Below are 24,855 nucleotides of genomic sequence, written 5' to 3' on the forward strand. Positions count from 1 at the left end.
AATGGTGTCATTTTTTATGTTGAGCAGGGCTCAGGTCCTTTAAAGGGAAGTCATGTTTTACTGACTTTACTGACAAGATCTCAGCTAATGTAAGAAAACAAAACAAGTCAATTTCTCAAACAGGAATTTAATTAATTTATGTAGTAGTGAGCCAATCTTTGTATATCACCTGCAAAAAGGATAAGTATGTCAGGTTAAGAATTATGAAAACATCCTTTGAAATTGCATGATATGTCTCTTTAATGTTTACTTTGGTACAGATGTAACTAACACTGATTCTCACTACTTTTAATTTTGATGAAAATATTTTTCACCATTCATATTTAATGAAAAGATTGTTTTGTTACTCATCTATTTTAGTTCATCAGTAAACAATTTTTAGAATGTTGACTTACGAAAATTCCTATAAATTTCTTTTCTGTGCTTGACTTCAGTTATTTAAAGAACTAAAAGACAAAATTTTATCCAATTATTCATTTTGGATGTGGGATTTTTTTTTTTTTGAGGGGTTAGTAAGTGGAGGATGTGAATTAAGAAAATTTTTTCAGATTCTCGGTGATGCTGAAACCCCTTGAACTATCACTGTTTGAATATGCACCCCATAGAGCAACTTGCTTTGTAAAGGGGTGATTTTGGCATCTCATAGGCTTCCTTGGAAGCCAAGCACCAGAGGTCTGTGATAAAGGCAATTGCCAGCCAAACGAATAAAAACAAGATTCCCTCAACTCAACTGTAAAAGCTTAAGAGTCCTGACTGCTGAATTACCACCAACTTGTAAATAAATAATCACTACTAAATACAGATAATGTGTTAAACAGCTAACACTAGTAAATCACTGGTGACAGATGGCCTAAAGGTAAATCCCTCACATATTTGCACAACCAATCCTTAAAATCTTATAGTGTTTTAATGTCTTCAGATACATATAATAAATTGAACAACCAGCTACTCCACGTTAAGAATGTTTTTAAAATAAACCCTACTCTCTTTGTTGGTTTCATTTACATACTGCCTTAGATTTTCCTAAGTGGCTATCTGTCTAGTAAGAGAGAGGCAACACTGGGTAAGACGAAATGGAAATTGGTTTCCCATCAAATTTCTGCCATCGAGCTAAATCAACCTGTAGTCTCCTGGCAGAAAATAACACCATATAACAGAGACAACACATTTCAGATACATAAATTGTCCAAAATATAGAGAGTCAATTAGGTTTCACATGTACAAGATCCTTTCTTTTCTAATTTAAACATTTACGAATAAGAAAAACCAAGATTAGAGCTTTGGAAAGGCTGTTACTAGGAACCAAATACAGTTCTCGAGAGAATAAGGCTGATGGGAGTTGTCCACTCTTCCTTTCAAAGCAGTTTTGCAAACGAGGTACAGTCTAAAATCTTGACAGCATTTGACAAAAATATTTTCAGATGAATTTGTTGAAGTTTGAAATTACAAAACTGAATCCAGTTCAATGTTTGTTTTTGTTCTTGTTTTGTTTTTAAGAGAAGGATTTTATGACATTTATGCTGTTTCTACACTGGCTTGGTGGCCAGAAAAGAAGGCACAGAATTCCCCACCAGTTTGCAAATAATGCATTTTTTTTTGCTCCAGTGCACAAACAGCCTTTATTTAACTCAGCACCACATTTTCTAAGGTATGGGGGCTGGAAGCTGTTTGTCATGAAGCTGTAAAATGCCAAAAAATTTAAACACTGAAGGAAAATGTCAATCAAGGCATTTCCCCATCTGCTGCTACTTACTTCTGCAAGTGCTAATTTTATTTTTTTCCCAATTCCTGAAATTTGAGGTTTCCTAGCCTCATATGGAAGTACGTTTGAAACTTGCTAAATGTCACAAGAAAAGATGCCACCCAATGAAGGAATAGAAGGTGTATTGTTCTCAAAGGACAGCAATACAAAGAGGCAGAAGAACATTGAGAAAAAGGAAGAACATTTTGTTAAGACCCAGACCTCTTGAAAAACACTACACAATGCAAATAATCAGTGCTGGTACCACACATGCATTAAAGCATTTTTCATGGTTTTGAAATAAATGGGACACACATCTTGAACCATTTAAGATACTTTTAAAAACCAATCAACAAACAGTATGGTATCTACATAGGCCGAATCTGTGTGTTATTGAGGAAAGATGAAGAAGTTTCAGGTATTGGTCCAAGTGTAATTCTTGTGATTTAGCATGACTTTAATAAAAGCTTCTACAAGGACTTGCACATAATCATGACTGACAGATGTATTTTTTGACCTTTCAGATAGCTCCATCAGCTCACTCAAACACATTTTGAACAGATTATGTACTGTAGTACTTGGGAGACTATACATTAAACAAGAGACTTTGCTCTGAGGCACTGCTTCCCACACTCCATGGGGAAAAGGAAGCAGGAAAAAACAAAACTCATAGAGTTCGACAGCTACCGAGGCAACACTTGCCATTTACAATATAAGCCCAAATATTTTTGCAACACAACTATATATTAATTTAATAAAATACACAATATAGCTCTTATACACTCAACAATTTGGCTCATATGCACTGAATCTGCAATAAATCAATAAAAATATGTCATTTGATGTAAACACATTGAATCTTCATACATTTGCACATTTAAATGGTCATGTGATCTGTGTATATCTAAGACATTTTCACTTTCCTGAGCTATTTTAGTGTCCACAAATGAGTAAAACATTTTCACCATGTTAATTTTCTCTGAATATTCTCACTCAATGGCAACTATCTTTCAGAACTTTTACAGGTCAACTTTAAAATATATCCATCATTATTTATATGTTTGTGGACACTAAAATGCTAAAGAGGCATTTTAAACCTTTAAATCTTCTTCTCCTTTAATGAAGTGAATTAGTCTATGTGTGTGCAGAACAAAATGGACTATATCTTTTTACACTTAACTTTTATACGACATAAGGTGTCTTACAAATGATAAAGTTTATTTTTTTCTTTTTTTTTCCGACTAATGATATGGAATGCTGTTTGTGTTTCTATGTGTGGCAGGTAACTTTATACAGAAATGTTTACCACAAATATGTGTTAATGTTTGGTGTAGCTTGGACGATTGCAAGGTCTTCTCGGGACTTTCAGTAGAAGCCTATGATGATGGCTAGAAATCCACCACAGATCACAAATTATGACCCTGCTTTGTATGGGTTTTATAGGTAAACAGTTAAGTCAGCATAAATCACGGAGGACAGTCTTAGAGTGATCAGAAATACTTCAACTCTCACACCGCGTACCTTCCTAACAGATTGTCATAAGGTAACTCGCCTCCTCATCCTCCTTTATCTTCTTTCCTTTTTCTTCTCTCTCTTTTTTTCTTTTCTCTTAGAGTGTCATTATTTCTGTCCTAATATAAGTTTGGTCAAAACAAAATCATTGTTATCTCTGAAAAAGAAACAGCAGTGAAAAGAACATACTTGTGGGCACTTCAGATGTTCACTAAAAGCCTTAAAGTAGCATTGGTCTCTCTTCATCCCCGTCTACTGGGTTGTCACCAGGAGGGATCATACTTAAATCAACAGAAGAGACAAGACAATGCCAATGCTTCCTCCCCTCCCCCCTTTCATTTTCTCACAGCCACAGGGTCATTTCCCCGGCAGTCCTGCAAAAGCTTATCAATTTCTCTCACGACCTCATCTGCATCCACGGACTCTCTCCCCAGATCCCTGTTGGGGTGGTCCAGCTGCTCAAGGACGGCACCCATCTCGCTGGACTCTCGGCTGGCTCTACAATGCACGTCTGCGAAGACCCTTCCCATCTGATCGGAAGCGGGGAAGGGAGGGTCTCTTGGCTGCTTACTGGGCGACAGATACTGACTGTCATTGGGCAAGTACTGGCTGCTTGCTTCTGCCAGGGCTCCTGGTTTTGCCTCGCAACCATCCAGAGTGCCTTTTGTTGAGGTGCAAGGCTCGATGCAGGCCTTGGTCGGGCTGCTTGATGCTGAGGGGACCTCTTGGAGGAGAGGGCTCAGGGCACGTTTGGCTTTTAAATAAGGTTTAACATTGGCAATGAGAATAGTGTGCTCTCGCTTGTCTTTTCCAAATGTACAAAAAGTCTTTTTCCCAGTGGGATTCACAGTTTCGTATGTCTCAGTCTCAACATTAGCTTCAACCGTGGGTACGAAGAGATTTGTGCGGTAATCTGCATTTTCAGCCTGATTGGCTGCAGGGAACTGTGGCATCCAACACCTGTCAGAATGACCAAGCACTCGGCATTCATCTGTGCAATTAACACACTCTTCCGGTTCTGCAAAACAAGAAGGAAAAAAAAGCAAATCCAATCACAAGGGTGGCCTCTGCATTTCTATCCAGGCTGTGGACCAGCTCTCAATGTGCTTGCTGGACCTCTGGTCTCTTAATTAAAAAGGAAAAGAAAACAATAATTAAAATGTTTCTGGATGGTTGCATAAACCTGCTGGGTGAGACAATGGTTTTTATTTAAGTCTATTCTCTAGATATTAACGAATTCCCATGGCCTCGGAAAAAGTAAAAGAAGGCCGCTGGAGAATCATTCTCAGTAGAATACTACATCACTGTAAACTAATTTCCTGGAGATATCAGTCAGACTTTGTTCTGTATAATCCATCCTGGAAACAGTGAACTTCAAAAAGGATTAACAAGATTAATTTTTCAAATCAAATAACAGGGCAAAAACTGGATTGCAAAGTTTTATAACAACTCTTAAGCTGTTTTTTTTTTTAAATGTTTTATCCTAATTTTGCTTGTAATTGTTATTTTGATGACAGTCATAAAATAAAAGGTTTCCTTTAAAAATCTACTTTTCCTACTGAGAGTAGTAAATGGAATTTTCTATCAGAATGTGTTGTGGAAAAGCTTATCAAAAAGTGCACATTCTTATTTTGTTAGATATGAGTATGGATTATGTTATCAGTTTTCTTTACTTAGGCTTTTTGGTTTTGGTGTAAGTAGTTGAAAATGGATTTAGTCAATAGATATAGTTCAGAATGAATGACAAATCATGATTTCCTATTTTAAACAATAATGCTTTCAGTGAGAATTTTTGCTTCTCTCTTTTGCCAATAGGCATATAAAGAATCTAAATAAAGTAGTCTTTAGTGATTCCTATTTCAAAGATGCTGAACAAGAAAATGTGAAAGAAAATTCCTTCATTATGACAATAGCTGCATATATCCATGACCCCAATATTTTAAACTATGACTTTGAACTAAATCTTCCCAGTTGTCTCTCTCATCTACAAATGGATGCTCACCTTAATGCTGAATGATACTTTTAAAATCAGGTACTTTTTTTTCAGGAGAGGATATTTACAATTTACCTCTATGTGATGGGAATAGAATTTCCTACACATTTAGAAACCCTTGGGATTGTCATTTAATTGATGTGAGAGGACCTCTACAAATTTATAGTGTCCTGTACAAGGAAAAAAAAAAGTTTACATGAAAGATATTTAAAATAAAAAACAGCAAATTTAACAGCATTGATAAATTTACACGGTTACTTTTCAAAATCATAAATAAAATCTGAAACACATAAATAATTCTCTCTTGAAAAAGAAATAAACCACAACTTGACATATCTTAGAAGGCTTTAGGATAAAATAATTTCCTATTAGACTAATATTTTTCAAAAAGAAATCAAAATGGTGTCTTGACAAAATAAACACTGGTATTTCACAGCATGTCTCATTCTCATCTGTAAAATGTTTAAAAAGTATTCAGGTAGCTGGCCTGTACTTTAATTTTTTTCATGTTTTAAAAAAACATATTCACCTGTGAGTGAATGAAATATGTTAAGTTTATTATGTAATGCAGGCAAGAAGGGTTACATGTAGTCTCAAGCTGAACTCTGCAACAGAGGCTCAAATACTCCCTAAGACTTAAAGGGACTTGAAAGGTCGTTAGTCAGATGGACACAAACATTTGTTTGTCTTGTTCTTTTGTTGTTTTTGGTTTATATACCACATATCAGTGAAATCATAGGGTTCTCTGCTTTTTCTGTCTGACTTATTTCGCTTAGCATGATACTGTCAAGATCCATCCATGTTGTCACAAATGTTCCTATACAAGAACTCATAGACACAGACAATAGTTTAGTGGTTACCAGAGGGTCAGAGGGGTGGGGGGAGGGAGATGAGGGTAAGGGGGATCAAATATGTGGTGATGGAAGGAGAACTGACTCTGGGTGGTGAACACACAATGGGATTTATAGATGATGTAATACAGAATTGTACACCTGAAATCTATGTAATTTCACTAATAATCGTCACCCCAATAAAAAAAAGAAAGATGGACACAAACAGAAGCAGAAGAATCGAGGCATGTAAAATTTTCTAGGGAAACTTTATAAAACGTAGAATAGAATTTTTTTTTTTAAAAAAAGAATATTCAGAAAAGTTTAATATCAGGTATCTATTTTCCTTACCTATTCTGAATGGCAGTCATAAAAATTACCTGTATATCTTTGTTAGTGAGTGTTAGAAAAAAGGATATGTATCATTTCATTCAACCCATTTTATTCTTCAAAAATGCAATAGAAAACTTTACTATCCATTTCATTTGTTAATACTTTTGTATCTTTTAGAACGATGATTTAAAAAAATTTCATTTACAACCCATACATTCTCTTTGAAACGTACTAACATAGTTTTGTATCCCAATATTGACTGGCCTTCAATTTCAGCCATTTGGAGAGCCTAGCATTGAATAAATTCAATATGAATTTAAAAAGAGAATGAAAGAGATGGAATAATGCAGATATATGAAAGTGTAAATCAACCTTGAATTTGAAACCATCAACATAAAATGATTGTTTGCACTTCATTGCTGAAAATCTGCAGCTTTTTACTCGACTCCTTTATGACACATCCTAGGGAGAAAATTTTGAGTATTGATTGTGATACATTATAAGCTGTTCACCTTGCGATTAGACTGTAATTTTGATGGCAGCAGTTCACAGAGAGGGAGGAAAATCGAATGGACACTTTTGTACAAGCAGCAGAAACTGGGAACAGAAAGTGAACAATAACTGCCAGGGGTCAAATAAGGATTCATGGGAGAGTGAAATTATTTCTGAAGTAACATAAATAAATAGATGAATAGGCAGGTCCATAAAAGAGACATAGGCAGTATATATATAATGAATGACTAGCTAGACAAAAAAGAAAAAAAATGGAAGAACAAAAGAGGGAAGAAGGAAAGCTAAGCAAAGGGAGAGAAGGAGGAAAGAGGAAGGTGAAGGGGTTTAAAGAAAGAAGAGTTGTAGTAGAAGCTTTCTACCATGTGTACCTTTTATTATATAATTCAAACATCCTTTCAATAAACTGTGTATAATGCAGAATAATAGTGTGGAGTGTTTCCTCAAGACCTAGTGCTAAAAGGTAGATAACCAAATTTCTGTACCTTAGGAAAACAGATCCCAGAATAGGTATGTTGAATTATAAACTATAGAAACTAAAAAAAGAAGTAAACTATATACACAGCCACTATTTGGATTTATTAGGCATTTGTATCAGAAAACAAATTCAGAGACCCTGCACAGAAGAAATTAAAGCAAAAATAATTGATCCAAGATTCACTTTTTTTTTTCCTGGATGAATCTGTCATTATAAAGAAATTATTTACCTTCATTTTTATCCTATCCTCAATATAGCATGATTACCCTTTCACAGAATGAGCCCTTTGCAAGGAAGATGACATAATTTAAATGATATGCAGATGAGAAAAATTGAGAGATAAGGATGTTTATACTGCAAATAGAAAACAATTCTGAAGTCCAACAGCTGGAAATCTGGGCAGTTATGCCTATAGGGAAAGTTTACAGTGTCTAATTTTTAAAATGTATGATTCCCTGAAGGATCATGTGACAATCAGATAAATTTAAATACTCGTTTAGTATTAAGAATCATTTTCTATACTCCTATAGCCACATCTGACTATTACACAAGCTCCCAAAGGGAAGGATCTAAATACAGTCATCCTAATTAGTTCAATTTTGCATCTTAATTTGTATGACTTTTTTTGGCAAATGATATAACGTCACTCATATGACTATAGTACTTTTAGTTCAGCTGTACCAAAACACACACTCTCTCTCATACACACACACACACACACACACACACACACACCTATAGATCTTTATTTGTGTGTGTGTATGATAAAGTTGAGTTTTCTACAGGGTGCAGTCCATACAAAATTTATAAATTCCAATGCATAGCCAATGCATTTCTGAAAATTAACTATCAGTAATTGCCATAAGTGAAGTACAAGTGAGTAAAAAAAACACAGGAAAGTTTGATATTCATAATATGAGGAATCTCACACACACACACACACACACACATACACACACAGACATTATATATATACAGAGGGTGCTAAAAAACGTATACACATTTTAAAAAAGGAAAAAGCTCTATTAAAATTGTAATACTCAATATATACCGATAAAAGATGAATACAAGTCACGTTTGACTTCTGCAATTACAAGAGGTGTTCAAAGTGGTTAACATCAGCATAATTTTAATACAATTTTTTTTCTTAAAATGTATATACATTTTTTGGCTATATATGTATATATATGTATATATATATACACACATATATATATACTTATATATACAACATTATATTATATATAATGGATATATATATATATATATATATATATATATATATAGCATTTTATTTAATATCTATGATTGACCTAACAGCCTTTTATTTAATGTCTATGATTGGCCCAACAACTTGACTACCTCTGAGTGTAAATTTTATATAATTCAAGTTGATTCAGACATAAAGATGTCTGAAATCTGTATGTTCATATTGGCTGACATATGTGAAAGCTCTCTCTTTTTTTAATGTAGACTAAACAGTTTAATAACTTGATCTTTAGAAATAGTAGACAAGCAATCATTTTGTGCCAAAATATACCTTCAAAATAACTGTCATTATGGGAGTTATGTCTATGTAAGGAAAAAATTATTAGGGCTAATCATGACATTATTTGCCCTTCAATTATCGGATTTTAGCAATCTTCTACAAAGGTTACAATACTTAATGTTTACAATGTGATTTTAACATTGTAATGTCATTATATCAATAGGAATGCATAGCCATTTCAACGATGGGTAATATGTGCTAACAATTACTACCTATAATATTAAAATTTGAAGCCCAAACATGATTTAACATGATTTAAGCCAGAGAGGATTAACAAAGATTTAGGGGGACTCTGCTGAACAGTTATTCTGGGAAAAGTGAGGAGAAAAATCTTTGGGTATTACAACTCTGTGGTGTTCCCTTCAAAGGAAACATGAAGAAACCAGTCCATAAAATTTCTTACCTCAGAATAAAACTACCTCTTTATTAAAATCTGTCTCACTCTCAGGCAAGAATTTAACACAAATCAGAAGTTAAGTTTATTTTCCCTGTATTGAAAGCATTAAACCACACCACCCAAAGAGAGATACTTGGCAACTAATTTGTTACTACTTAAGGAAATATTAGATAACATAAAAGGATTTCCTCCCCTTAGTTTCAAACTTGCCTGTTGCCTCGGGAGCCCACATATTTGTACATCTGAAACACGAATATAGTTTCTAACATTAGAATTTAAGATATGACTCTGATTTAATTTTTATAATGAGGAAATAATTGTCTGTGTCTTGGAAATTTGAAAACCAAAATCCATAAGTCTGGGCATTAATGGGTAAGCTTTAAAGTGCTGTGGCCATGGGGGAAGGGCAGTTGAGAGTTTTCTCTACTTAATGACTGTTAACGAAATGGTTTTACTTCAACTTTGTAAATAGCTTTAAATAGGAATAATGCTCTTCTATTACTGTGGTGGTTGCTACTGTTTCTAACAGCGTCTTAAAATTAGAGTTGTTTCCAAGTAGACTACTCTATAAATGGCAGTGCATTTTTTTATTTGTTCTCATTTTTCTTTTTTATTTCTAATTTACCTTCTTTCACTAACATAAGCTTGCATAACACATAATTAGCTGTCTAGAGAAGCAGAGAGCAGGTAACCATCTCTATTTAAGGCTGGCACAAGTGTTCTGGAGACTAACTCTACAGAATGTAAACTAGGCACTCATCACAGATTATCTACCAGAAACCAACAACGAGCCAAAACCTCAGACTGGCAGTTCATGTGTACCACTTTTCTACTGAAAGTTCCTAGGGTGTAACAGCAGTTTGATTTTACTGTCTTTTTTTTTTTTTCATGAGCACACACACATATACAATCACACATGTGCACAAACTTCTCTATAAACCCAACAAATTATGAGTTATCCAAATATATTTGTAAAATAGCAGAGAAAAAATTTCAACACTAAAATAGAAATCTCATCACAGTACAATAAATCTCTAATAATTTTTTTTCAGTAAGTTGACATAATTTGCAACATCCTGTGAACTGACAATTTTCTAACATAAATAATTATTTTTTTTGTTTTGTTTTGGTGGTACTGATTATTATCCACTTACTACCCTTTACCATCCTATAAACCCATTACACTTGTTATGATAGGGTGAGTCATTCCATATAAATGGCACCGCAACAATCTATATTCATTCAAATAATTTCCATTTATGATTTCTATGTTCCATTTACTAGCACGTTAGTTAAAAACAAACTTGATTTCACTCAACCTGACTATGAGAGGGATAAAAATTTCACTTTCAATATTATTTCTAGAGACAGTCTTGGAAAATTGTCTCAAAACTTTTTTTCCTTATGTCAGAATAAAAGAAAAAGGAATATTCTAATACTACAATTTTATCCCATTTTTTTTCCCTGACAGTGTTCACCTGACTCCCAGCTTTAATTTTAGCACACTTTTAAATAAGTGTGGTGTATCCCTTATGCAGGTAAGAAAAGGGAAGGATAAGGAAGAAAAGGGAAGGGTAAGGAAGAATGTCACATCTGAGACTAGTCACTTTATTTTAGCTAATTTATGTTTCATCTATTGTCTTGTATTTCCTGCATTTCTTACTATGTTGGTTTACTAACTAAGTAACTTATACACAAATACACAGATGTAGGGTGTGTTTTTGCTTCTTTCATTTTTTTAATGTGTGGGGCGGGGGTTATGTATCTTGTTACAACATGCTGATTTCCTCATTTTATTAGGATATCTGTTCACGTGTTGGCAGTGATACAATGATGAAACACTACGTACAGGACTCCAGAAACTGAAATTCTTTCCTAGTAATTGGCCATCAAGAATCAGAACTTAGAAACACAGTTCACATAAGAAAAGTACTAGGAGAGAAACATATGTATTTCCAGGTGGGTGCACTGCCAGTCTGGCTTCCAGATTCTACCTCAGTTGTGAAATGCTATTCTATCTGCTTTTGATAGGTGGAGAGTGCATTCTGAAGAGGAGGTTATTATAATTTTATCAAATAGTCAAACTGTGCAGCTTTAAAGTACTAATCCTCTAGCAAGCACCTGCATCAAACAATGATTCTGAATGGATTGCCACGGCTGCATTCAGACACCAGAAACCACTTCCCTATGTCATATGCAACTGAATCCAATTGCAGCTGGGTGTTTGGGTGCTTGGAGCTTTTGCACTTACTGTTTAGCACAGGGGCATACCTTCAGGGGTCGTTTTCAGTGTTTGGGACCCACTGGACAGAACAACATGTCCCGAGTGAATTTTTTGGCAAATATATTGATAACATATAGATAATGCTCTGAGATAAAGAAAACTTCAATTAAGCAGAAAATTATATTAAGGAATGAAAGCAAAGGGTATAGCAAATTTGACATGACAACACCAGGAGTACAAAAAAAAAAATGAGAATCTAAACCACGCTTTGGGAATCTATGGCACAACTATAAGTGTGTCCCATGGCACACCGCTCTGAGAGTAACATTCAAAATTTAGCCGCCTGCCTCCCCCAACCCCACCATGTAGGCGTCACCATCACCTGGGCCAGCCACAGATGCTGGGACGTGGAGGTCCAGATAAATGGGGCCATCTTTTTCTTAACAGGTACCCTGAAGCTCGATACTGTTCTAATGGAACAAGTTTTTGTTTTGTTTTTGAGAAAGAACTCTGACAGAGCCTCTCAAGGGAAACCAGTACAGCCCAAATACCCCACCAGAGTAAAGATGGCTCAAGTTCAGTGGGAGCAGTAGATGTGAGTAGTTCAGCAGTTAGTTCAAAGACATTATGCTCAATAATTCATACGGTAAGAATGAATTAAACACTAACTCTATGCCTAGGATAGGAAATCTTAAGGAAAAGATTTTGAACAGAATGTGGCAGAATTGGTATCGCATCACATAAAGGTCTGCAATGTATGAACCTAAGTCTATCCATCCGTATCTAAAATTCTCCAGTCTCTAAGACTCCATCTCTTCACCAAGGAGTTTACACTTGGATTGGAAACTAGAAACTAGGTTTGAAACCAGCATAAGGCAACTAATACATGAGCAATTACACTCTGAATTATGCTGCATGGATGTCAAACAACAGATACACTGAGAATAGTGTAGCGTGTAATAGTAGGCTTTGTACAAGAGGAGGTGCACAGTGGAGAGAAGGAAGAGCGTGACCCAGGTGAAGGGATGGCAGAGTGAAACAGTCACCACACAGGAGTGTGCGTTTCCCAAGGTAGTAGGATGCCAGCTTTACAAGTCAAAGGACCTATGTCAAAATGCCAAGAAGCAAAATAATAATATAGGGGAAATTGGCTAGGATTTAAAAGAGAATGGAAAAGCTCTAAATAAAAGACCAAATTCAATGCAGCAGGCGATGGAGCACTGATGTAAGTATTTGAGCAGTTCATTCTATGTCTCAGAAGATTCTTGAAGTACAGGTACATAAGAGCTATCCTTTGCTATGAGGTATACAGTATTTAAAGTAACATCAGATCTGTCTGTTAAATACTATATTTGTATAAAAATCCATAGCTCTGTATTTATTGTTGAAGGTACCAATTTCAATAAAATAAATCTCGGTTGTCATGTATACTGGGGATGCCAAAAAAATGTATACACATGACTTATGTATCGTTTGCTTTTGGTATATAGAGTATTACAATTTTAATACAGCTTTTTCCTTTCTTACAATGTGTATACATTTTTTGGCACCCTCTGTGTGTGTGTGTGTGTGTGTGTGTGTGTGTGTGTAAATATATCTATGTCTATATCTGTCTATCTATCATCTATCTATCTATCTATCTATCTATCTATCTATCTATCTATCTACCTGAAACATGGAGATCAGAATATTTTTCCCTTATGGAATTTTTTAAACCAGTCACACTATTATTAAAATTAAAGTCTATGTTTAAATAATCACCTCTTTATAATTTTAAATTATGAAAACAGTATCTTGAAAAACTACACCTCATTATCTATAGTTTTCTTTCTTCTCTTCTAAGATTCTCCTTTCGTCCTTTTTTTGATTCCACTGCATTGTTATCAAATGTGTCAGTTTCTCTCTTTTGTTATAAGTTAGCTACCTCTATATCTCACACTTTATCTGGCAGCTGTCATCAACAGATGAATTAATTAATAAATCCCTGTAATTTTAGAGTCTTGAAAGGGTTAATGAAGCTTCCAAAAGAACTTGATTTATATGCAGTGAGAAACCTATGCTCTGGCATGCAATAGTTAGTAAAAGATGTTTGGTTTAACAAGGACAAATTTAAAATTCTAGCAACTTCATTCTGTGAATTTCAGACCCAAGACTATTTAAATTTTAAAAAGATATTCTTCCTCTTTAGAGAAGATGTTTTCCTTATGCTTTTATTGTCTGTGTAAGCTAACCCCATTTCTGTTAATGACACTATTTTTGATGACATGGATGAATACATCTAAAATTCTAGTCATCCTCCTAGCAAAGTAGTCACCCTGTAAGGAAGGTCAATGAAAACATGCCTAGTAAGCCAAACTCTTTGTAAAAAAACAAGCAAGATAGTCTTTTTCATGTTTTCAGCTCACGCCTGCTATCTGACTTCTACTGGAACGTATACCTATTTACCAGTTGAAATCGCACTGTTCATCTTATTTCTAGCACTTGTTTGTTTTCGATTGTTAGAGACAGGTAAACAAAATCAGGTGTCTTTTTTAGCATTCTCAGTGAACAGAGTTAGTTCAGATGGAACTAATCCTTCCCTGCTTATTAGTTAGTAATCTACCTGCCAATAGGATTTGGGTGTCACAAAAGATGGATTTTTAAAGAAAGGCTTTAACATTTTTCTATTTTAATGACATTCTAATCTCCAAAAGCTATTAATTAAATTCATAGAACTCTTCTCTAGAGGTAGATGTGAAGTTTCAATTAAGTTACCTTAAATTAGATGGACATGCTTCCAAGAAACAGATGGATGCCTTGCTTGGGTCAGTAATTTTTAAAAATATGTTTTTAAAGAAAGAAGTAATACAAAAGACATTTTTTTAAGAGTTAAAGGAATGAGAAATATACATGAAACTACCTGTTTATAAATGATCCCTACAAAAATTATTTATATTACAATTTAAAAAATAAACTGTAGCTAAATGTCCTCAATGCTTATGCATACACACACACACACACAAATGATAACAAATAAGTATTTTTGCAAAAATACCTCCTGTGAAATGAGGTTTTTTTCTGAGAGAACTGTTAAAATTGATAGTGACCCAAATATAACTTTAGAATAAAGTTAGTTTAAACCTCAACAATTTGTCAGTGATCTTACTGAAACAACTCCTACCACCAAGCTGCTAATACAACCACTATTGTTGCTATTATTATTCTTATATAGAGAGTTTTAAAATATAGGAAGTGTAGGAAAGGAAAGATAACTGACATTTTAAATAAAGCCTGTTTTTGAAATTACTTCTCAAAAACCATTATGTTATTAACTTTAGTGTGCTGTATGTTTATAGGAAGCAGACTTTTCTTATCCTGTATGATTGGGTCATCCCAAGAATGAAAATTTAAGCAAAATCAATACACTCAATATCCATGTTCTAGAGTAAATACACAGAAGTGTTTCTTGTAATGGGTTTTACTGGCAATGACAAACCATTTTTCTAGTAACAGCTTTCATACTTTGTCATCATTAAAACACAGTGAAGCGATGAAGAAATTGGGAAAAGAGATCAGGAAACTCATCTTTAGGAAGACAGGAGATTAGCCCCTTAGATCACCGTGCTATGTAATCAAACTGAGGGTTAAAAAGCAATTGGAGAAGGCTATCCTGGAATCACAGCAAAGGCAAAAAATATGTTTTTAAGGAATCTGAAAGCCTATCCATACATAATGCAGTGTAAACATCAAAAAGTGTCTATGGTGGTGTTTTAAATACTTTCTTATCTTAGTACTTTCTATGATTTAATTGATAACCAACCATTCCCAGAGTAAAGAACAAACAATGAAAGTGAAGTGCATGCCCTGTGAGTAATAACAACAGGGAAATAAGTATAAATAGAGGAGAATTCATTTCACTTTCAGACTTGTAATCTCAATCTAACCTAAAAGGAAATTCATATTGACCTCAGAGAGAGAATTCACTGAGACCATCTTTATTAATTCAGGTACGGCATATTTGAGTTTTTGCCGTTTAAAAATCGGCATGCTCAATCTTGGAAAGAAGTACATCCTTCTCGGCATCCTTCATGATGCCAAAGTCATTTTGAGATAGTTTGACAATTTCCATGGTCATTACTGAAAACGGTTATAATCTGAACTACTCAGTTTGGCGTTCACAGCCCTCCACCATCCGGTATAAAGAAATTATTTAGGCAAATCTATCATGAAAGAAAAAAAATAAACTTTAATTCTAACCAGTCAAATGTGTTCTTTCACAGCAAATCACTTAGTAACCTAACTGAACTCTAACTGAACTCTAACATTTCTTTAGAATGTTGTAGGACTCGAATCAATTGGAGAATGTAGAACCTGTGACACATAGGTGGGATCACCAAGTGTCTGTCCAAAGGAGAGAACAATTTGAATTTGAGAAAGTGTCACTGTAAACTTAAATTATTAGGTGATTTATTTTAATTTTTTAGGTTCAGATGAGTGTATTCCTTGACCTGAAATTACCTAGCATTAAAATCCAAGGTCTATATAGAAATAGAATGAAATTTAACTACTTGATTTGGCACATTTCTAGTAAAGTACTTATTTTAATGAGTTTTCGTTGAATTGATAAAAATATGCACAGATCACAATATAAAATTACCTAGCTAATATTATTGCAAACAAGGTCATTGTAGTATCATTGCAAAATGGAAAAATTATTAATTTAGAACTATTTGGAAAACAAAACTTCCTATTTATTGGCTATGGTTGTTTTATTACTAAAATATGTGTCTGCAGCTAATTTTGTACAAAATTACAAATATAAATGATTTGTTGTAAAATTAAGCCTTTATTTAAAAAGCACATTGTCTAACATATATAACTCATTAATCTACTTATTATCCTTAAGCATAAGTGCTGTATGAATCATATTTTGGAAGTAATAGTAATTTAAACAAACATATAGTTATTCTGATTATTTTGTAACATACACATAAATGATTATATGTGTAATAATTCTAGTATAATAATAAAGAAAAAGATTGCATTCAGTAAATTTTGGTAACTGAGTTTTAAATTCAAGAGTTTTATTATAGCATATATGTTAATGGAAAATATTCACAAGCTTCACTCTCTTGATACTTTGAAGAAAATATAAGTTTTGAAATGATAAATTTCAATATGTCAGATAACTATCAACAGAGAAATACAACTAAAAACCAAGCATGCATATCCTATGTACATACCCTTTGTACACATGTTGAAAACACACATTCTTATACCAGATGGAAATGAATGGAAGGAGCCTTGCCTAAGGGCAAAAATCTTCTAGAACCATTTAGTAAAATCAAGGCCTAATCCGCCTAAAAACAGCTTCTGGTTTCCTGATGTGGAGTCACAGTTCCCAGATAGCTTTGTGTTTCAAATTGGTAGATGGCCATGGTAAAGCACAGGTGTGAACATGCACGTACCAGGGGACATACATGTGCACGTGCGGAGAAAATGGATGTCAGATCAAAAGAGAGATGTTCAAGAACATAAAATAATGTTAAGAAATTTACATGCTAAAAGCTAAAATGTTTTATTGGTATAAATGTTGTTCTTGAACTTAACTGTTACGAGATTAAAAAATAACACTTTTTCTGAGCTGATTATAATTTAATAAATGTGAACTCACAACTATTTAAGGGTAACAAGGAAGATTTTATATGGATCTGTGTGTAGGTATGTGTGTGTGTGTCCATGTACACATGTTAAACTTTCCATCTCACTCTCCAAAATCTACTAACATGCTATTGCAACACCCTCCAAAATAACTAACAAGGATAACTTTCCTAAGTCTAACATTATTTTAAAGCCTTTGCTTGTATATTCTCTTCAATTTCCATTCATTTCCATACAGAAAATAATTCAACCTCTTCTTTCCTTCACACCCCCGACCCAGAACATGAGTAAAGCAACAAAAATAATTGTAACAGCGATTGTCAGATTACTATATATGCATATTTTTCAAGCACAGCAACAGATTGATATAATCATTTTCTCTACTGTCTTGTTCTCCTTATGTAGAGAATGAACTACTCAGAAACCAAACAAATCTCTTTACAGCATTCAAATGACTAGAACTTGGACTACATACTATCCAGACATAGAAAAATATGTAGCAAGCTAAAATTTCACCTGAGATAGATACTTCTTCCTGCTTTTCATTTAATCCACCTCGTTATTTCAAATTCCAATGTGTTTTCCCAGAGTATCTGAGTCTCATTCAGAGCATACTTAGAGATTAAAAGATATTGGCCAAATGTATTGAATTCAGGGGATTTTAATGCTGAGCTTCACTAGCTATTGCAATTTATATGAATTTGGTTCTGTCCTGCCTTTAGGAATCTATATTAGGGCGATGTGTAAAGATTTTACAAAGTAATGTGTAAAGAAGCCTTTAATATATTTCCACAGAATAACACTTAGCTAATATGGAGCATAATTGCCTGTCGAAACAGAAAGAAGAATTTGGGGACCCTGTTTCTTATGTTAAACAGAGTTCTTCAGGCTGTCACAGTTGTACTTTCCACCCACAACTAACCTGCAGTTAGTTTTCCCCCTTAGCATTTCCTGCACTATTTGCAAAGTGAAATTACTATGAGTAGTAGAGTTGTTTTTTTTTTTTTAATATTAAATAATTAAGAATTGGGCCACTTAAACTTACTTAAGAATAAAAAAAAATATGAAAAGCCCCAATATACGTAAAAGAATATTTAGATTCTCTTTTCAACCCAAACACTACACAGCTTTTCCTGAAATACTAATAGTAGCAGTGTAGATATCATAGAATAAATTACTTACTCACTATGCTATTTTTCTTTAAAAAAATAAAGCCTACGAATTCCACATGGACCTTGTATATATATATACAGCCATTTACGTGTGTATGCTCTTATGAGTGCCATCAGCTAACAAGTAAAATTCAGATCACAGAGAAGAAAGCTAGCAGATGAAGAAATTGCTCACCTTGAGGAAGCAGATCAACAGACTGAAGTCTACTTGTGATGGTGTGTAGGGTGAGGATAGCAAAGGAAAGCAAAGTCGGGAATGCTTGAAAAATAAAATATTTTTAGTTAACAAATAGAAAAACCAAGTGGGGAAAAAAGGGCCAATTGAATCATGAATCCTCAATTGATTTCAATATTTATTTTCAAATTCTTTAGCTTGATCAATCCCTAAAAAAATAAGCTCATTGGTATTTCCCCAGATATACATAGGACTTAGTCTTACTGGACAAAAACTTACTGGAGTATTTCAGTTTAGATGAGAGAGAAACAGTAAAATAATTATAAGAATGCTTCTGTCAGATGGAAAAAAAATACTTTTATGATGATGATGGATTCATTTGTCATAAATAAAATAAAGACTTTTCTGCAATAGTAGGTAGACGTAAACCAAAATTAAAGTTGCAAACTGTCTATTGCTTAATATCCCTAGAGAGTAAAGCTTTAATAAATAATTGTACTGCATCTTAATGTTAGTTACACACTGTATATTGTCTGGAACAACAGACCATTTGTAATTTAGTTTTTTTACTCAATCATCTAGAAACCTTCAATTTCTAAATGTGTATTGACTTTATTAATGAGAAATATATACATTTCTGTAACAAGTTCTACTCTTTTTTTTTAACCCAACATAAAACATTTATGTAATATGAAATTAAGGAAATGCTACATTTTGTTTTTTTGTTTTTCTTTTTATTAACTTTTAACTTAGATGTATTATAGATGTGTATAATTGATCAATTTCTTAGACTTAAAAAAAGAACATTTGGTTTGCATTAACATTACTGAAATGTGCAGTAAATATATGAAATTGATTGCTGCCTAAAAGTGCTGCCAAAAACAAAAATGCCTGTCAATGAGCAAAAGTAGCTTTATGTTTCAAATAGTCTCACTTTCTTATTATCAAGCTTTCTTCAACATCTGTTGTTAGCTCCTCCCCTGGAATGTAATTATGCAGGATTCCAATGTAAAACAGGTTGCTTAGTTAATAACAGGCAGCTCAAGCATTTTTTCCACACTGTCAGCCTACAGATGTTTCTTTCCATTTTTTTCTTTTCTCCCGTCTTCATGTTTAACTTTTGCGTATTTCTCTCTTATTCTTAAATTATATTCCCACAACAGATGGAAAAACCTGAAAATAAATCTGCCTCATACACATGTTTAAGTGATGCCTTTTGTGATATTTAACACAGTAAAGAGAGTAGAGAACATACAGAATATTTACTTAGCGGAAGGAAAATAATTAATCTGCAAATCATCTTGTTACTATATTCAATTCAAAATTCTGAAGAGACAGTCTAGTTCTCGTCAAAGACGAGAGCAGTTTATAGTCTACAACTTTCATTTATTATTTTCTTACTGGACTCGTTTGTCTTTTTTTTGCATTTCACACCATTCTCTTAGATTTTCAGTCTTACCAGAAATAGAAAAATTTCCTATCCACTGACTATTTTACCATGCAAAAGGCACTTTACATTTTTTTGATAACAATCCAAACTCAGTAATCAATACCTAAAATACTTTAGATATGTTCAAAATGTCCTATATTTTTTCAATAATATAACCAGAGTCACATAAAGTATAGAACTCCTTTATTCAAAAAAAAAAAAAAAATTCTCACCAAATTGCAGAAAAAACAGTACTGGCTATGCATGGGATTGATATTCTCTGCCCCAATATTCCTGTCCACCTGTAATATCAGAATACGATCTTTTTGAAAATAAGATGCAGATGGAATTACTCAAAATGAAGTCATATCGGATTCAAGGAGACCCTAATCCAAAATCTGGTGTCCTTTTAAGAAGGGTAAATGGAGGGAGTTGCACAGGGAGAGTGCAACATGAAAATAAAAGCAGAGAGTGCAGTGTCTAGGATTGGGATTGCTGGAAGCCACAGAAGCTGGTTAGAGACAAGGAAAAATGTACCCTGCTTCCCCTAGACCCATGAGAGAGCATGGACCTGCTGCTACCTTGATTTTGAACTTCCAGCTGCCAGAACTGGAAGAATATAAATTTCTGTTATTTTAAGCCACTCAGTTGATAGTATGTCATTAAGACAGCTCTAGGAAACCAGTACTGATTTTGGTACCTGGAAGTGAAATGCTACTGTAACAAATACCTAAATGTGGCAGTGACTTTGGAATTGGGCAATGGGAATGAGCTGGATGAGTTTTGAGATGCATGATTTTAAAAAGCCTAGATTGCCTTGAGCAGATTATTGGAAGACATATGGACATTAGGGGTGATTCTGCTGAAATCTCAGAAAGAATGAGGAGAGCTGCGGGGAAAACTTCCATCATCTCAGAGAATTCATATATGGCTATATCATCATGGACAGAAAGTAGATAGAAATGTGAATATTAAAAGTGCTTCTCGTGAGGTCTCAAGTGGACGCGTTATTAGACACTGGAAAGCCACCCTTTTTATGAAGTAGCAGGAAATGTGGCCAATTGTTAGGTGGAAAGTAGAAATTCTCAGTGATGAGCTTGGATACTTAGCTGAAGAGATTTGCAAGCAAAGTGTGATAGTTGCAGCCTGTTTTCTTCTTGCTGGTTACAGTGCAATGTGAGAGGGAAGAGATTAGCTGAAGAACAAACTTTTAAGCAAAAAGGGAACTAGAACTGATTTGGAAAATTTTCTGCCTATCTAGTAAGCATGTTGTGACAAAGATAAGGTGGGGCCAAAGGGTCATTTGCTATAGAGATTGGATGCGTGATCTGGGGATCCAATCAACCATCTCCAGAGAAGTCAGGATTAGCGATGGGGTTATCCAGGAAGGATCTATGGAGGGTACTCTTGTCTACTGGGCAGAACCCCTCAACACACAGAAGACAAAGTTACTGAGAATTTTATACTAGCAGAAACACTGCAAACATGGACGGAAAGGGACAGAGATGAGATGGAATGTGGAGAAAATGACTCCTTGGCACACATACAGGGACCAGGAAGGGAAGGTTACTGCCCTAGAGGGTCAAGTGGACTTAAAGGATAGGGTGACACACATAATTATTCTCCGGCCTTGAAACCTAATGAAATTTGCCCCGCTGCATGGCCAGCGTCCTTTAGACTAGCAACACCTTTATTCCATCTATTTTCTCCTTTTTAGGAGAAAATAGTAGTACTGGCTGTACCACTGTATTTTGGGAGTAGGTCATGTGTTCTCTAGTTTGATAGGTCTGTGGAAGGAGGGGGATGTTGCCCTAGGATGGATCATACGCCCAGACTCACTCACACCTGATTTAGGTACTGAAATTTGGGGCTTTTTGAGTTAACATTTAGATGAGATTTGGGACTTAGAATTTATGCTGGAAAGAATTAGGACATTTGGATGACTTGGGAGGAGGGTGAATCCATTTTGTAAATAGGATGGATGTGAATTTGGGGGTTCAGAGGGTAGACTGAGTTGAAAAGTACCCCTTTAAAATTTATGTCCTCCCAGAAAATCAGAGCTTTATTTATTAGGTGGGTGCAAAAGTAATTGTGGTTTTTGCACTTTCCTAACCTTTTAAACCACAATTACTTTTGCACCCACCTAATAACTTGGAAATGGGTCTTTGCAGACATAATTACTTAAGATGAAGTCACTTAAGTTACTATTAGGATGGGTCCAACCCAGTGACTGATGTCTTTATAAGAAGGGAAACAAGAGAAACAGAGATGAACGAGGAGAACATCACATGACGATGAAGGCTGAAATGGGGGTGATGTGTCCAGGAATCAGCCGCAACCACCATAAGCTAGGAAGGCCACGAAAGAGAACATGGCCCTGCTGCTGCCTTTCTTTTGGTCTTCTAGTCCCCAGACTTCCAGATCACACATTTCTGGTGTTTTTAGCCACCCAGTTGATAGGATTTTGTGACGGCAGCCCTAGCAATCTAACAGTCAAAAAACAAGCTTTGACATATAAAAGACCCAGAGAGCAACACATGACTGTCATGAGTGACAATGGGGTGAATCACAAAAATAGATTCTAGAAAAGGAAAACAAGACTGAGGTGATTAAATTAAAATGTCATCTTCTATATTATGATTCATCAATAAACTACATGTAGCATGGGGATAAGGACATATGCCAGTAAAATTAATGCTGCTGAGTACAAGACTCAACCGAAATCACCCAGGAAAAGTGTGTGTGTGTGTGTGTGTGTGTGTGTGTGTGTGTGTGTGTGTGTGTGACAGAGACAGAGACAGAAAGATCATTCCAAATCTTACCAAATACTTAGGATACTTTCTTAAAATATCTGCAAATTAATAGTTCTTTGTGCCTATGTTCTAAACTTCTTTTCTGTTTGTACCACTTTTCATTTTCACACATAAATCACGTTTTTAGTAATATCTGCATGGCAACTTAGCTTAACATTTCCATGTATACTCATAGGCTATTGATTGACTCTAATGTGTAACTGTAGGTGTGTGCACATACGGCCGTGGGCATTTGCCTTAACAATGCAATAATAGCCTTTTGTGAAGAGAAAACATATCTCCATATTTGTGAATATGGCTTCAAATAACTGCATGTTGTTAGTCAGAAACTTACTATGGATAGGACACATAGATGATTCAAGTCCATAGATACTCAGCAGCATGTATTAATAAATGTTTCCACTTTGGTATGGAATGAATGCACAAATATTAAAACATTCAATTTATGTACATTTATTGGGACACATTTGACTACATTTTTTATTCTATTTTATATATTTCCTTTAAGAAATATGACACTAAATTCCATCTTAAAATACTGCATATTAGCAATAGTTATATTCCTTATTACCAAAGGCATTTCTTTTTAAGTTAATTTAGTACACACACAAACACACACCTAAACACACATTTTCTTTTGGGCTTTATGTCCCGATATATTACTAATAAATCATCTTTTTTTATCAGTAAGACACTTGTATCAGTCCATGTGGGCTGCTACAGTGAACTTTCAGAGACTAGGTGTTTATAAACAACAGACATTTACTTGTCACAGCTCTGGAGGCTGAGGAAAAGTCCAAGTTCAAGGCACCTGCAGACTGTGTTTGCGGAGGACCTACTTCCTCCGCAGTAGGTTCACAGAAGGCTCCCTTTTCCTTTTCCCTGTGTCCTCACGTGGTGGAACGGAGCCCTCTATGAAGTCATTAATCCTACTCATGAGGGCTCCAGTCTTGTGATGCAATCACTTCCCACAGGCCCCATCTCCTCATACCATCACACTGGGGGTTAGGTTTCAACATAGGAATTTTGGGAGAACACAAACATTCAGTTTATTGCAGCACTCTACTTCATAAAATAAAATAAATGCTGTGGGAGCAGAGAAGACTAAATATCAAGTAGCTCTGAAAAGAAATTGAGTCAAATCTCACAACTAGCCCGTTGTGAAACCACCTAGGAATGGGAAAAAAAAAAAAAAGCTACACTTTATATATGTGTTTTATATATATATATATATATATATATATATATATATATATATATATATATATATATACATGTATGTTATTTATGGAGCATTCAAGTGACTTGGAAGTGCAAAGCCTAAGAATTAATCTATCCAACTTGTATGTCTCTCAGTCATTCAATCTAACAATGTGTAAAAACTGACATTAGTATCTTACACACAAATGCAAGAAAATATCTCGTGTATTGTTATATTGTCCACAGTAGAATCTTCTTGCCACATTATTTCAATTTATTTAAATGAAAAATCAATGCATGCACAGTAAATTACTCTGTCCCTTTCTTACAAATAATGTCTTCTGGGTACCATGCCTGCATCTTAGGTTTCTTTGACAGGGAATTTGAGTCACCAAGCTAGGCTTTACAATAGGGAACAGCTATTTAATTATATGTTCTTGATATTTAGTTCACAATCATTGTGCTGACCCAGAAAAATAATGCAAAGTTAGATTCTAAAAATTGACTTATATTATCAGAACTATAATCAAAGGGAAAAATGTTCAATACACGTTGGGTTTTATACAAAATTTCTGCTGACTACTAAACTGCTTTAATGAGCAGATTTTGTAATCTGTAATGCTTACCAAAAAGTCATGAAGACATAATAAGCCATGTAATCATCATTATCCTTGAAGATGGCTACAGAGAAAGGGAAATCATTTAATCTACATTATTTTGATGTCAAAACAAAATGGTAAACTGACAGGTACAAGCCAGGTTGTGATTAAATTTCAGAGATTACAGACATATATAACTGAATTCTCATTCATTTTTGTCTTGAAATCAGAGGACAGGAATCTAAAAATAATAAAACATC

General features: G+C 34.5%; 1 protein-coding gene across 7 annotated transcripts in view; it reads right to left on the reverse strand.

The window, feature by feature from the left end:
* Positions 1–1,867: 1,867 nt before the first annotated feature.
* Positions 1,868–24,855, reverse strand: part of PCDH17 (protocadherin 17) — a 93,618-nt gene continuing 70,630 nt past the window's right edge. For 4 of the 7 annotated variants that reach the window (XM_081046361.1, XM_081046360.1, XM_081046362.1 and 1 more), the window contains 2 exons: positions 18,555–18,638; positions 1,868–4,271 (listed from right to left, as the gene is read on the reverse strand). In XM_081046361.1, the coding sequence (XP_080902487.1) occupies positions 3,589–4,271; positions 18,555–18,638 (767 nt within the window). In that variant the 3' untranslated portion in view covers positions 1,868–3,588. The remainder of the gene's footprint in view (positions 4,272–18,554; positions 18,639–24,855) is intronic. The other 3 variants (XM_081046364.1, XM_081046365.1, XM_081046363.1) reach the window with 1 other exon arrangement.

This window comes from Rhinolophus hipposideros (assembly GCF_964194185.1).
Source record: "Rhinolophus hipposideros genome assembly, chromosome: 4".
Classification (NCBI taxonomy): domain Eukaryota; kingdom Metazoa; phylum Chordata; class Mammalia; order Chiroptera; family Rhinolophidae; genus Rhinolophus; species Rhinolophus hipposideros.